This window comes from Rhamphochromis longiceps, linkage group LG23 (genome assembly GCF_057381845.1).
Source record: "Rhamphochromis longiceps isolate RC_006_pf linkage group LG23, R_longiceps_female_GT1.1, whole genome shotgun sequence".
NCBI lineage: Eukaryota > Metazoa > Chordata > Actinopteri > Cichliformes > Cichlidae > Rhamphochromis > Rhamphochromis longiceps.
The window spans coordinates 10612641-10628804 of NC_140578.1; the positions used below are offsets into that span (position 1 = coordinate 10612641).

The window sequence follows — 16164 nt, forward strand, 5'->3', positions numbered from 1 at the left end:
GCGCTCAAGCTGGAGGGCTTTCATCTGCTGCGCGCGGACCGGCAGGCCTCTCTCTCTGGTAAGACCACAGGTGGACGTGTCTGCTTCTACATTAATAGTGGCTGGTGCACAGATGTAACAGTGATTGCTCAGCACTGCTCTTCCTCTCTGGAATACCTTTTTATTCACTGCAAACCGTTTTATTCTCCGCGGGAGTTTGCTTCATTCATCTTGGCCGCTGTTTACATCCCGCCAGATGCGGATGCGCAGGCAGCTCAGTGCGCACTCGCGGAGCAGATACTGCACATGGAGCGGACATTCCCGGACTCTCTCATCATTGCTCTTGGGGACTTTTACAACACCCCCCTCCTCACCCCACACAAAAGAGGATTTCACACCACCTCCTCCCACCACAACCCTTCATATTCATGAAGCAGATGCGAGGAAGCAGTTTAAGAGTCTGAATGCTCGGAAAGCTCCCGGCCCAGACGGTGTGTCTCGTCTACTGGACGCAGCCGGAGGGTTCACTTGGTTGTTTGCTCTCAATAGAAGCTGAGCGCGTCTCCGTGTCTGTGCTGGTAAACGATACTGAGTCCCAGTGCTCAGTAAACTGTACACCTGACCGTTATTCTCCCACTGAATCCGGTGTGTCCACGGTCCAACACGTGCTCAACACGATGGTGCTGACCGGTGCCCAAACACACCAGAACACCAAATAAGTAAAATAACACAAACACGAACTTCTCCATGGCTCGTCGGGATGGCAACTGCTCCAAAAGTGACACATGAAATAGGCTGACATTTGAGTTTGACACGGGAGGTGAGGGGGTGTTTTGAATATGCTTGACTCCGTCACGAGGTTGCGCACAGCATCACCGGCAAGGGGGCTTGGTTTGAGAGGTTTTTGGCATCTGTGATGTGATTTACAACCATCCACCCATGTACAGCAAGAAGCCGCACTCACAACCGTGGGCATCAGCAAGTTGGTGAAATTTAAACAAAACAAAACAGCATTCCATCTGAAACTCTCTTATTGTACCCAAAATACAAATTTTAGTGATTACATGTGGCTTCATTAATTATGTTCAAACGGATGAATACATAACGCAAGTAATAACTTTATGATCAGTCAGTGAATGAAGGAGCTCAAGAGTGCAAATATAGTTGCAATAAAGTGACAAATATGCCCTTTTATGTCAAACAAAGACCGAAATAAGTGGCATCAGTGTGAGGATGAGAATGAGCGATCCAACCTCACACTGCAGATATCAGGGCAAAGCACAGTGGGGGGGTTGCAGTCTGCGCGCACAAGAGGGCTAACAACGCTGTGAGTGACGGAATCCACCCAAACTGAGGAACAGCTTGTTCCCCAGAGCTGAAGCCTGCACTGTTTGCACTATAATATAATATAATATAATATAATATAATATAATATAATATAATATAATATAATATAATATAATATAATATAATATAATATAATATAATATAATATAATTAGGGCTGTCAAATGATTAAAATTTTTAATCAGATTAATCACAGCCTAAAAATTAATTAATCATGATTAATCACAACTCGAAATATGACCAAAATGTGTGCAAACATACGGACAGATAGCGGATTTTTACACACTTGTTAGTGTTATTTAATGCTAAGACCACGCTGAGTGGCCTGCGTTCACTCAGCGTGGTCTGACGTAGGCTGGGTGTTGTGCTGGAAGCGAATTCATCACAGCCTAAAAATTTATTAATCGCAACTCGAAATATATGTGTATATGTGTGTATATATGTGTAAAAATCGGGACAGATAGTGGTTTTTAACACACTTGTTTGTTTTATTTATTATTAATTGTGAGTACAAGCAGTACAAGCAGAACAGGGCTTCAAATAATTGTGAGGGATTTTTACTGAATGTTTTCCACCCGTTTAAATCTAGCACATTGTTTTATCCATATACATCTTCAAGTTCACAGAACATAGGCCTAATTCAACAGGCAAAATGTGGAGGCAGGAGTGGCCAGGTATCTGCGAGCAAGGCGGGCCAGCTGGCTGTGGGCTCCTGCATGAGCTGCCCACCACTGTAAGGGACAGTCCTCTAAGGCAGTGCAGGGCTCTGCTCTGTAGCGCTGTATGGCTCTGTCCTGCTGTACCTCCTCCTCTGACTCAGAGTCAGAGTCCATCTGCAGCAGGCTCAGCCTCTTCTTGGCTGGACCTTCTTCTGCAGTGTGTGATCTTCTAGGAGAGTCTTCATGCAGCATGCCTGCCAGTGTGGTCCACACTGCTTCTCTGTCAGTCTTGGGCACACTGCGTAGGTCTTTAAAACGTGGGTCCAGTGCAGTTGCGATCTGGAGCCATGCATAGTTGGTATGTTCCTGGCGGGAAGCAAGGTCTTCCTTAAACTTCTCTTTAAACCTCACCACATATGCAGGGTCCTCATCAGTTACTTCCATGACACGGCGCAGGTGGCAGAAGGCTGGTAGAACTACAGAGCAGGAGACGTAGGCCTCTCCTCCCAGCAGTTCAGTCACATATCTGCAGTGGAATACACACACACACACACACACACACACACACACACACACACACACACACACACACACACACACACACACACACACACACACACACAGATAAGACAGCAAATTAAAAAAAGCTTTTTAATACTAGGTAATATTAATAAAATATTTGATTTCATTTATTTTTTAAATAAGACATTTTCATAATAACAAAACTGATTTAAGATGTATGTTTGATACATTTAATCTAAACCTACAATTATGGTCACAATGACAGGCTCACCTGCAGGGCTCTAGAAGTGTCTCCAGTCTCTGGAGTTTGTCCCACTCTGGAGGCGTCAGGAGGACAAGTTTATGCTTTTGTTTATCCAGAGTCGCGGTTACTGCAGTTTGGTTGCGGATCAAGCGCTTCACCATCTCCAGCGTGGAGTTCCAGCGCGTAGGCACGTCCTGGGCCAACGGCTCCTGCTTGCGCCCCAGTGACACCTGCTCTGCGTTCAGCTCTGCTGTGTTTGCTGGGCTGTGCTTAAAATGGCCAACAATTTTGCGGCATTTGGCCAGCGCAGTGACAAAGCCACTGTCTGCGAGACTCACTGTGATGCATCTCTGTAGAATGTGCGCGGTACACGGCATGTGATTGAATGGCATGATGAGAGCCGCGGCGATCATATTGCGCGCACTGTCCGTGCCTACTGTTGTCACCTTCTCCTCAATTCTCCACCTGCGAGCAACAGTCTGGAACTGCTCTGCACAAGCCTCCGCAAAGTGCCGCTCTTCCGTTTTCATTATAGTCAGCGCAAAGGATGTCAGACCCCAGGCTTCAGTGATTAAATGCGCAGTAACTCCCAGGTAATTGTCATTACTCAATGATGTCCAGTGGTCTCCTGTCAGAGCCACGCATTCTGTGTGAACTAAAGCCTCTTCTTTTTTCTTTTTCTCCGTTTCATACAGTTCGTGGATTCGAATTGTTATTGTGCTTCTCGCTGGGGGCTTGTAGGACGCGTCCTGAGATGCAACCTTTAAAACATCCGCAAAGCCCTTGTCCTCCACAATGCTTAGCGGTCTGCAGTCCTTTGCTATCCATTTGGCTATATTGTCGGTCAGTTTGTCCAAAGAAGACTTACCGAGTGGCCTGCGTTCACTAAGAGTGGTCTGACGCAGGCCGGGTGAAGCTGCTGCCCCGACAAACGCGTGTTTGGCATTAAGGTGGTATTTTAAGGTCGAATTTGAACGGTGAAATTGAAACTCTTTACTACAGTGAGTGCAAATTACAACGCGTTTGTTTATTGTCCCATCTATGTTCTTCTTGTATTTAAATTCCCCATCCAGAAGGCCATCCGCTTCCTGCTTCTCCATTTTCAGTGGCGCCGTAAACAAATCAAGTGGAATTATGGGAGCGACTTATCTGCGTGTTGCGCTAAATAGTTAAATATTCTAACGTAATTAATTCCAAAATTTAATTATCGCAATTAACGCGTTAATTTCGACAGCTATAAATATAATATAATATAATATAATATAATATAATATAATATAATATAATATAATATAATATAATATATCATGTTGCTATTTAATGTTTTTTGTTCGTGTTGCAGCTGCTCTGTGAGCCAAGCTTTCGTTGTCTAAATTCAATGGCAATATATCTCTGCACCACACGATGGCGATAGATTCTCACAGACAGTCTGTGCTCTGCTTCCGCCACCAGTCATCTTTAAATCTATTTTTTAATTCAATGAAACCTTTATTTAACTGTCCATCTCGCGGCATTACTTAAAAAAAATCATATTTAAATACAAAGAAGATTAAATACATGAACGACAGTAAATTGATAAAATAAGAGCAAATAAATATATTTACAAATGATAGCAACATCAATGGAAAAAAAGCATGAACAGCAGCAGAAGGAGAAAGAGGCCTGTATCTACATTATTACTCTGGCAGCTCTCAGTCTCCATACAGACAGGACACGTTGCAGCGTAATTGCAGACAGGTGCGTGGGCCTGAGCTCCGCCCAGGCAGAATGACGGGTGGAAGAAAGCAGCAACACAATAAACATATGTAGCCTTGCGGAGCCGGCCGGGCAGACACCGAGACAGAGTGCAAAGATTTTATACGTGACAACACACACAAAAAAACACACACAACAAAAATCAGAATGTGTTTGTGATTTGGATTTTTATTTAAAGGTGAAACCTTTTTTCTTTTCTTGTTTTGCCAGATTAGACATTTTGATTCATTTCATTTAGTTTTTTTGTTTTACTTTGATGCTATAATAGATGTTTTTAAAATGTAGTCATATTTAATACTATATTGCATCATGGCAAAACAACAGTCTCCTCAAGCTGCTTTATACTGTAAGGTGAAAACACTACAGTAAAAGCCAGAAAACCCCAACAATCCAATGATCCCCTTTGAGCAAGCACTGGGCGACAGTGGGGAGGAAAAACTCCCTTTAGGAAGAAACCTCCGGCAGAACCAGGCTCAAGAAGGGGCGGCCATCTGCTGCGACCGGTTGGGGGTGGGTGGGCAATCTCAGTCCACGAGGGCCGGTGTCCCTGCAGGTTTTAGATGTGTCCTCGAACCAACACAGCTGATTTAAACGGCTAAATTAGCTCCTCAACATGTCCTGAAGTTCTCCAGAGGCCTGGTAACGAACTAATCATGTGATTCAGGTGTGTTGAGCCAAGGTGAGATCTAAAACCTGCAGGGACACCGGCCCTCGTGGACTGAGAATGCCCACCCATGATATAGGGAGACAAGATGAAGTATACTTCTAATGGCCTATTTTAGCAGTTAATTTTTAACAATCAACTGGTGGTAATCCATCATCAGAATTGAGGAAAGGTGGTGTTGATGGAGACTCTACAGGAGGATTCACTGGGGAAGCCATACCTGCACTTCTGCCAGGGTGTCTTGGACGTACCTGAATAAATGTAGTTTTCCCTGGAAGTGGACGAGGATTAATCTGAGACGGAGTCTCCTCAGAACATCTCCCCATCATGCTTCTATGGTCCAACGATGCCAGCTTTTGTCCTTTCTGTTTTTCTAATTTAAGCTGGAGTTGAGCGTCTTTCACTCTAGATTTTAGATGACCTATCTCTTTTTCTTCATTGGCAGCCTTTTGGATAATCTGGTTCACTGGTCCAATGAGCTCCTCTCTTTGTCGGAATAAAGCGTACTCGGAAGACTTTACCATGTCATTGTACTGCTTTTTAAATGATTCCAGCTCCCGTGTTTTATCTAGTAAAGCTGCATCTAGATCCTTGCATCTGATACGTAGACAGTTCAGCTGTTTTTCAAGAAACTCCTTCGTTGTTCCAACAAAGGGGGTGCCTTCCACTCCGTCTACGTATTTCTTTTTCAAGTTGTGGAACATATCCCTAAATTCCACCTTTTCTTTTCCTCTCAAGTGACCTGCATGTGGAAATGCCTTTTCAAAGGACAAAACGCACTGGCACAATTCCTCTTGGAAGTAGCGCTCTTTCTTCTCCAGCCAATTCACTTTGGATATAAATCTTTCCCGTTGCTTTTTTGTGGAGCGCAGTTTCTCTTCCAGCGCCACCTTTTCAGCCAGTGCCTGATTGTGTGCCGCTTTTACTTTGTGCCGGTCCACTGCTGTCTTTCTGTGGTTTTCCTGCTCTGTGCTTAGGGCCTTTTTGATGTCTTCAATTTTCTTTTTCAAAGAATCAACTTCGTCTTCAAGCATAGCCTTCATTTTCTTTTCCAAGGCCAGAGCTCTAATATTACTCTGGCATTTCTGCTTGATCGCCATATTCTGGGCCTTTTGGTCGTCTATCACTTTGCCCATTTGATCTGTCTCCTCTGTTAATTCTTTCATGTTTTTAACCATAAATTCATTTTCGTCTTGTAACTTTGTATTACGCGACAAAACACCGTCAATCCAACACTGCGAGGATTGACGTTCTTCCTCGCGTTCCTTAACCGCATTGACGGTCACACCTCTACTATTTTTTACTGCCGTCTGCAGCTTTTCTATTTTGGAGTCATACATGTTGATCACCTCTTCTAACTTCCTGTCTGCAGCATTTGCTTTGTTTTCCAGTTTTTTAGTATTTTCCTGGTAAAACTGCTGCATCTTATTTTTTTCCTCTGTGTGGCGTTTCAATAATAATTCAACAACTTGGCTGTTGTGAAATTGCTGACGTGCCACCTTTTCTTTCTCTGTTTCCAGCAGTCCTTGCAGGACTTGGACTTCGTCCTCGTGTTTTTCTTTAAGCTCAGCCAGAGTTTTCTCCGTCTCTGCGCGGAACTTTACCAGAGCTTCGTGGTCATCTTTTATCGAGTCCAACCTGTCTGCGATGTTTGTCCTGTCATCCAAGACCGAACCCAGCAGCTTATTATTCTGCAAAAGTTCATTGTTTTCTTTTGTTAGATCCTCGATCCGTTTCTTATTGACTGTATGCAGGTTTTTGAAGTAGTCAAGCTCAGTTTTGAGCTTTTCAACCTCGTCGATCATTGGCTGCAGTCTTTGCTCGAACTGTCTGGCATATGTTTCTTTTTCTTTTTCACTTTTTTTAACCATTGTTTTCGAGAAATTAACATTTCTGTCTTTGTTAGCTTTCGAACTCATTTCTGCTTTTTTATGTGCTGTATCACTCCAACAAAACGATAGCTTAATGAATTCCCTTTGACAGCTGTCCTCTATTTATAGACTTGAACATCAAAGGATGAAAGGACTGTCACTATGACATCACCACGTTCTGTGACGTAACAGGGCTTTGGAGCGTGATGTCACGGGGGTGGGCGTGGAAAGGATTTTGGGGGTCTAAACAAAGCGTGTCTTTTTTTTAAAACTTTATTTAACAAACAATGAGTATACAACATACGAACAGATGAAGTATACAACAGAACATGAACACAAAAAGCCAAGGGTGAAAGAAAAAGGTAACAATTATAAGAATACACGCAAAAATTCACATACATATATTGTTGTGAGAGCCTTTTTGTTGGTGCAGTCTGATATTGATTGTATGTGCATGTGCACATCCTTAAAATAATGACAGAAATATGGTGTTTTGTTAGTAAACTTACATTTATGGATAAAAAAATTTAGCTAAAAGTATTAAGAAATTTATCATAAAAAACATTTCTCATACTTCTTGGGGAACTTAAAGAAACAGAATAAAACATTTTCCCATCGTAAAGAAAACTCCCTTAAAATATGGACAATAACAAAGCTGCTAAATTCCTTCCAGAATCTCTGTGTAAAAGAACAGTACCAAAAAAGATGTGTCACCGTTTCTGGATGATCCCCACAGAAAGTACAATTAGTATTTATGTCCCTTTTAAATTTGACCATGTAGTGACTGGCTGGATAACATGTATGTCGAATTTTAAAAGAGACTTCTTTCACCTTATTTACAATCAAATATTTATGGGGGACCATCCAGACTGTCTTCCGCTTGATATCTGGAACACTGATTGGAAAATTATATAGTGCAATAAAGTCGTTGTAAGTAAGTAGTTGTCCCTCTTTACTAACCAGCTGAGCCACCAATAGGATCCCATTTTGGAGCCAAGTTTCCAGGAAAAGTGATTTATTTTTCTATAAAATATCTCTGTTGTTCCAGATAAGGTATTTGTGAGGTGAGAAGTTGTGTTTATAAATGAGGGTCCACGCTAAGAGGACCTGCTTATGGAAGGATGAAAGCTTTACAGGGACTTTCTCAACATTGTAATTACAATTTCAAATAAAAGTAAAGCCACCAAAACGAGAGAAAATGTGGTATGGTATAAAGTTCCAGATAGAGGTAGGGTTTTCAGAAAATGTTTGGCCCAATTAATTTTGAAAGTGTTATTTAAAGTAGAAAAGTCTAAGACGTTAAGCCCACCTGATTCGTACTTATTCATCACAACAGTTTTTCTAATATAGTGCGTACGGTTTTTCCATATAAAATTAAAGAGCATACGGTCAATATCTTTACTACTTTTCTTATCCAGATGTAAGGAGAGAGCAGCATATGTTCATCGGGATATCCCTTCAGCTTTAGTAATTAACACTCTACCTTTCAAAGACAAGTCCCTTGTTCCAAGATGGCGCCGCCGCGTATGGATGCCCCGGTGCTTCAGTGCGTTACTTCTGTTTTGTTTTTGTGCATAACTTCTGTGTCTGGGCACTCCTCTGGATATTCTTACACTAGAGAAGAGCTTCTTAACTACAGGACTACAACACCTGTGGATTTACTTCCAATATTTGTCGCATCTGCGGCAGATTTACTGCAGACTCTGATCAGGAAAGTGAGACGCCGAAAGCGAGGAAAGCGAGCCGGCGCACTCGTGCGTCTGAGGAGACGCGGACTGCGAACTGCTCTTCCTGGGATCTTCCTTTCCAACGTACGCTCACTCAGGAATGAGATGGACGAGCTGGCCCTGATGAGAAGCATGAACAGAGACGTTGCCTCCTCCTGTGTCTTGTGTTTTACGGAGTCGTGGCTCTGTGAGGACATCCCGGACAGCGCGCTCAAGCTGGAGGGCTTTCATCTGCTGCGCGCGGACCGGCAGGCCTCTCTCTCTGGTAAGACCACAGGTGGACGTGTCTGCTTCTACATTAATAGTGGCTGGTGCACAGATGTAGCAGTGATTGCTCAGCACTGCTCTTCCTCTCTGGAATACCTTTTTATTCACTGCAAACCGTTTTATTCTCCGCGGGAGTTTGCTTCATTCATCTTGGCCGCTGTTTACATCCCGCCAGATGCGGATGCGCAGGCAGCTCAGTGCGCACTCGCGGAGCAGATACTGCACATGGAGCGGACATTCCCGGACTCTCTCATCATTGCTCTTGGGGACTTTTACAACACCCCCCTCCTCACCCCACACAAAAGAGGATTTCACACCACCTCCTCCCACCACAACCCTTCATATTCATGAAGCAGATGCGAGGAAGCAGTTTAAGAGTCTGAATGCTCGGAAAGCTCCCGGCCCAGACGGTGTGTCTCGTCTACTGGACGCAGCCGGAGGGTTCACTTGGTTGTTTGCTCTCAATAGAAGCTGAGCGCGTCTCCGTGTCTGTGCTGGTAAACGATACTGAGTCCCAGTGCTCAGTAAACTGTACACCTGACCGTTATTCTCCCACTGAATCCGGTGTGTCCACGGTCCAACACGTGCTCAACACGATGGTGCTGACCGGTGCCCAAACACACCAGAACACCAAATAAGTAAAATAACACAAACACGAACTTCTCCATGGCTCGTCGGGATGGCAACTGCTCCAAAAGTGACACATGAAATAGGCTGACATTTGAGTTTGACACGGGAGGTGAGGGGGTGTTTTGAATATGCTTGACTCCGTCACGAGGTTGCGCACAGCATCACCGGCAAGGGGGCTTGGTTTGAGAGGTTTTTGGCATCTGTGATGTGATTTACAACCATCCACCCATGTACAGCAAGAAGCCGCACTCACAACCGTGGGCATCAGCAAGTTGGTGAAATTTAAACAAAACAGCATTCCATCTGAAACTCTCTTATTGTACCCAAAATACAAATTTTAGTGATTACATGTGGCTTCATTAATTATGTTCAAACGGATGAATACATAACGCAAGTAATAACTTTATGATCAGTCAGTGAATGAAGGAGCTCAAGAGTGCAAATATAGTTGCAATAAAGTGACAAATATGCCCTTTTATGTCAAACAAAGACCGAAATAAGTGGCATCAGTGTGAGGATGAGAATGAGCGATCCAACCTCACACTGCAGATATCAGGGCAAAGCACAGTGGGGGGGTTGCAGTCTGCGCGCACAAGAGGGCTAACAACGCTGTGAGTGACGGAATCCACCCAAACTGAGGAACAGCTTGTTCCCCAGAGCTGAAGCCTGCACTGTTTGCACTATAATATAATATAATATAATATAATATAATATAATATAATATAATATAATATAATATAATATAATTAGGGCTGTCAAATGATTAAAATTTTTAATCAGATTAATCACAGCCTAAAAATTAATTAATCATGATTAATCACAACTCGAAATATGACCAAAATGTGTGCAAACATACGGACAGATAGCGGATTTTTACACACTTGTTAGTGTTATTTAATGCTAAGACCACGCTGAGTGGCCTGCGTTCACTCAGCGTGGTCTGACGTAGGCTGGGTGTTGTGCTGGAAGCGAATTAATCACAGCCTAAAAATTTATTAATCGCAACTCGAAATATATGTGTATATGTGTGTATATATGTGTAAAAATCGGGACAGATAGTGGTTTTTAACACACTTGTTTGTTTTATTTATTATTAATTGTGAGTACAAGCAGTACAAGCAGAACAGGGCTTCAAATAATTGTGAGGGATTTTTACTGAATGTTTTCCACCCGTTTAAATCTAGCACATTGTTTTATCCATATACATCTTCAAGTTCACAGAACATAGGCCTAATTCAACAGGCAAAATGTGGAGGCAGGAGTGGCCAGGTATCTGCGAGCAAGGCGGGCCAGCTGGCTGTGGGCTCCTGCATGAGCTGCCCACCACTGTAAGGGACAGTCCTCTAAGGCAGTGCAGGGCTCTGCTCTGTAGCACTGTATGGCTCTGTCCTGCTGTACCTCCTCCTCTGACTCAGAGTCAGAGTCCATCTGCAGCAGGCTCAGCCTCTTCTTGGCTGGACCTTCTTCTGCAGTGTGTGATCTTCTAGGAGAGTCTTCATGCAGCATGCCTGCCAGTGTGGTCCACACTGCTTCTCTGTCAGTCTTGGGCACACTGCGTAGGTCTTTAAAACGTGGGTCCAGTGCAGTTGCGATCTGGAGCCATGCATAGTTGGTATGTTCCTGGCGGGAAGCAAGGTCTTCCTTAAACTTCTCTTTAAACCTCACCACATATGCAGGGTCCTCATCAGTTACTTCCATGACACGGCGCAGGTGGCAGAAGGCTGGTAGAACTACAGAGCAGGAGACGTAGGCCTCTCCTCCCAGCAGTTCAGTCACATATCTGCAGTGGAATACACACACACACACACACACACACACACACACACACACACACACACACACACACAGAGATAAGACAGCAAATTAAAAAAAGCTTTTTAATACTAGGTAATATTAATAAAATATTTGATTTCATTTATTTTTTAAATAAGACATTTTCATAATAACAAAACTGATTTAAGATGTATGTTTGATACATTTAATCTAAACCTACAATTATGGTCACAATGACAGGCTCACCTGCAGGGCTCTAGAAGTGTCTCCAGTCTCTGGAGTTTGTCCCACTCTGGAGGCGTCAGGAGGACAAGTTTATGCTTTTGTTTATCCAGAGTCGCGGTTACTGCAGTTTGGTTGCGGATCAAGCGCTTCACCATCTCCAGCGTGGAGTTCCAGCGCGTAGGCACGTCCTGGGCCAACGGCTCCTGCTTGCGCCCCAGTGACACCTGCTCTGCGTTCAGCTCTGCTGTGTTTGCTGGGCTGTGCTTAAAATGGCCAACAATTTTGCGGCATTTGGCCAGCGCAGTGACAAAGCCACTGTCTGCGAGACTCACTGTGATGCATCTCTGTAGAATGTGCGCGGTACACGGCATGTGATTGAATGGCATGATGCGAGCCGCGGCGATCATATTGCGCGCACTGTCCGTGCCTACTGTTGTCACCTTCTCCTCAATTCTCCACCTGCAAGCAACAGTCTGGAACTGCTCTGCACAAGCCTCCGCAAAGTGCCGCTCTTCCGTTTTCATTATAGTCAGCGCAAAGGATGTCAGACCCCAGGCTTCAGTGATTAAATGCGCAGTAACTCCCAGGTAATTGTCATTACTCAATGATGTCCAGTGGTCTCCTGTCAGAGCCACGCATTCTGTGTGAACTAAAGCCTCTTCTTTTTTCTTTTTCTCCGTTTCATACAGTTCGTGGATTCGAATTGTTATTGTGCTTCTCGCTGGGGGCTTGTAGGACGCGTCCTGAGATGCAACCTTTAAAACATCCGCAAAGCCCTTGTCCTCCACAATGCTTAGCGGTCTGCAGTCCTTTGCTATCCATTTGGCTATATTGTCGGTCAGTTTGTCCAAAGAAGACTTACCGAGTGGCCTGCGTTCACTAAGAGTGGTCTGACGCAGGCCGGGTGAAGCTGCTGCCCCGACAAACGCGTGTTTGGCATTAAGGTGGTATTTTAAGGTCGAATTTGAACGGTGAAATTGAAACTCTTTACTACAGTGAGTGCAAATTACAACGCGTTTGTTTATTGTCCCATCTATGTTCTTCTTGTATTTAAATTCCCCATCCAGAAGGCCATCCGCTTCCTGCTTCTCCATTTTCAGTGGCGCGGTAAACAAATCAAGTGGAATTATGGGAGCGACTTATCTGCGTGTTGCGCTAAATAGTTAAATATTCTAACGTAATTAATTCCAAAATTTAATTATCGCAATTAACGCGTTAATTTCGACAGCTATAAATATAATATAATATAATATAATATAATATAATATAATATAATATAATATAATATAATATAATATATCATGTTGCTATTTAATGTTTTTTGTTCGTGTTGCAGCTGCTCTGTGAGCCAAGCTTTCGTTGTCTAAATTCAATGGCAATATATCTCTGCACCACACGATGGCGATAGATTCTCACAGACAGTCTGTGCTCTGCTTCCGCCACCAGTCATCTTTAAATCTTTTTTTTAATTCAATGAAACCTTTATTTAACTGTCCATCTCGCGGCATTACTTAAAAAAAAATCATATTTAAATACAAAGAAGATTAAATACATGAACGACAGTAAATTGATAAAATAAGAGCAAATAAATATATTTACAAATGATAGCAACATCAATGGAATAAAAGCATGAACAGCAGCAGAAGGAGAAAGAGGCCTGTATCTACATTATTACTCTGGCAGCTCTCAGTCTCCATACAGACAGGACACGTTGCAGCGTAATTGCAGACAGGTGCGTGGGCCTGAGCTCCGCCCAGGCAGAATGACGAGTGGAAGAAAGCAGCAACACAATAAACATATGTAGCCTTGCGGAGCCGGCCGGGCAGACACCGAGACAGAGTGCAAAGATTTTATACGTGACAACACACACAAAAAAACACACACAACAAAAATCAGAATGTGTTTGTGATTTGGATTTTTATTTAAAGGTGAAACCTTTTTTCTTTTCTTGTTTTGCCAGATTAGACATTTTGATTCATTTCATTTAGTTTTTTTGTTTTACTTTGATGCTATAATAGATGTTTTTAAAATGTAGTCATATTTAATACTATATTGCATCATGGCAAAACAACAGTCTCCTCAAGCTGCTTTATACTGTAAGGTGAAAACACTACAGTAAAAGCCAGAAAACCCCAACAATCCAATGATCCCCTTTGAGCAAGCACTGGGCGACAGTGGGGAGGAAAAACTCCCTTTAGGAAGAAACCTCCGGCAGAACCAGGCTCAAGAAGGGGCGGCCATCTGCTGCGACCGGTTGGGGGTGGGTGGGCAATCTCAGTCCACGAGGGCCGGTGTCCCTGCAGGTTTTAGATGTGTCCTCGAACCAACACAGCTGATTTAAACGGCTAAATTAGCTCCTCAACATGTCCTGAAGTTCTCCAGAGGCCTGGTAACGAACTAATCATGTGATTCAGGTGTGTTGAGCCAAGGTGAGATCTAAAACCTGCAGGGACACCGGCCCTCGTGGACTGAGAATGCCCACCCATGATATAGGGAGACAAGATGAAGTATACTTCTAATGGCCTATTTTAGCAGTTAATTTTTAACAATCAACTGGTGGTAATCCATCATCAGAATTGAGGAAAGGTGGTGTTGATGGAGACTCTACAGGAGGATTCACTGGGGAAGCCATACCTGCACTTCTGCCAGGGTGTCTTGGACGTACCTGAATAAATGTAGTTTTCCCTGGAAGTGGACGAGGATTAATCTGAGACGGAGTCTCCTCAGAACATCTCCCCATCATGCTTCTATGGTCCAACGATGCCAGCTTTTGTCCTTTCTGTTTTTCTAATTTAAGCTGGAGTTGAGCGTCTTTCACTCTAGATTTTAGATGACCTATCTCTTTTTCTTCATTGGCAGCCTTTTGGATAATCTGGTTCACTGGTCCAATGAGCTCCTCTCTTTGTCGGAATAAAGCGTACTCGGAAGACTTTACCATGTCATTGTACTGCTTTTTAAATGATTCCAGCTCCCGTGTTTTATCTAGTAAAGCTGCATCTAGATCCTTGCATCTGATACGTAGACAGTTCAGCTGTTTTTCAAGAAACTCCTTCGTTGTTCCAACAAAGGGGGTGCCTTCCACTCCGTCTACGTATTTCTTTTTTAAGTTGTGGAACATATCCCTAAATTCCACCTTTTCTTTTCCTCTCAAGTGACCTGCATGTGGAAATGCCTTTTCAAAGGACAAAACGCACTGGCACAATTCCTCTTGGAAGTAGCGCTCTTTCTTCTCCAGCCGATTCACTTTGGATATAAATCTTTCCCGTTGCTTTTTTGTGGAGCGCAGTTTCTCTTCCAGCGCCACCTTTTCAGCCAGTGCCTGATTGTGTGCCGCTTTTACTTTGTGCCGGTCCACTGCTGTCTTTCTGTGGTTTTCCTGCTCTGTGCTTAGGGCCTTTTTGATGTCTTCAATTTTCTTTTTCAAAGAATCAACTTCGTCTTCAAGCATAGCCTTCATTTTCTTTTCCAAGGCCAGAGCTCTAATATTACTCTGGCATTTCTGCTTGATCGCCATATTCTGGGCCTTTTGGTCGTCTATCACTTTGCCCATTTGATCTGTCTCCTCTGTTAATTCTTTCATGTTTTTAACCATAAATTCATTTTCGTCTTGTAGCTTTGTATTATGCAACAAAACACCGTCAATCCAACACTGCGAGGATTGACGTTCTTCCTCGCGTTCCTTAACCGCATTGACGGTCACACCTCTACTATTTTTTACTGCCGTCTGCAGCTTTTCTATTTTGGAGTCATACATGTTGATCACCTCTTCTAACTTCCTGTCTGCAGCATTTGCTTTGTTTTCCAGTTTTTTAGTATTTTCCTGGTAAAACTGCTGCATCTTATTTTTTTCCTCTTTGTGGCGTTTCAATAATAATTCAACAACTTGGCTGTTGTGAAATTGCTGACGTGCCACCTTTTCTTTCTCTGTTTCCAGCAGTCCTTGCAGGACTTGGACTTCGTCCTCGTGTTTTTCTTTAAGCTCAGCCAGAGTTTTCTCCGTCTCTGCGCGGAACTTTACCAGAGCTTCGTGGTCATCTTTTATCGAGTCCAACCTGTCTGCGATGTTTGTCCTGTCATCCAAGACCGAACCCAGCAGCTTATTATTCTGCAAAAGTTCATTGTTTTCTTTTGTTAGATCCTCGATCCGTTTCTTATTGACTGTATGCAGGTTTTTGAAGTAGTCAAGCTCAGTTTTGAGCTTTTCAACCTCGTCGATCATTGGCTGCAGTCTTTGCTCGAACTGTCTGGCATATGTTTCTTTTTCTTTTTCACTTTTTTTAACCATTGTTTTCGAGAAATTAACATTTCTGTCTTTGTTAGCTTTCGAACTCATTTCTGCTTTTTTATGTGCTGTATCACTCCAACAAAACGATAGCTTAATGAATTCCCTTTGACAGCTGTCCTCTATTTATAGACTTGAACATCAAAGGATGAAAGGACTGTCACTATGACATCACCACGTTCTGTGACGTAACAGGGCTTTGGAGCGTGATGTCACGGGG

General features: G+C 43.2%; 2 protein-coding genes across 2 annotated transcripts; both read right to left on the reverse strand.

The window, feature by feature from the left end:
• Positions 1–1960: 1960 nt before the first annotated feature.
• LOC146641328 (E3 SUMO-protein ligase ZBED1-like) lies at positions 1961–3850 on the reverse strand. The gene is made up of 2 exons (XM_085398536.1): positions 2778–3850; positions 1961–2510 (listed from the first exon to the last, which is right to left on the reverse strand). The coding sequence occupies exons 1-2, from the start codon at positions 3848–3850 to the stop codon at positions 1961–1963; spliced, it is 1623 nt and encodes a 540-aa protein (XP_085254662.1).
• A 6959-nt stretch (positions 3851–10809) lies between these two features.
• Positions 10810–12817, reverse strand: LOC146641329 (E3 SUMO-protein ligase ZBED1-like). Its single transcript, XM_085398516.1, has 2 exons — positions 11684–12817; positions 10810–11444 (listed from the first exon to the last, which is right to left on the reverse strand). Exons 1-2 carry the CDS (start codon positions 12754–12756, stop codon positions 10895–10897), a joined length of 1623 nt encoding a protein of 540 aa, XP_085254642.1. The 5' UTR covers positions 12757–12817; the 3' UTR covers positions 10810–10894.
• Positions 12818–16164: the final 3347 nt, after the last annotated feature.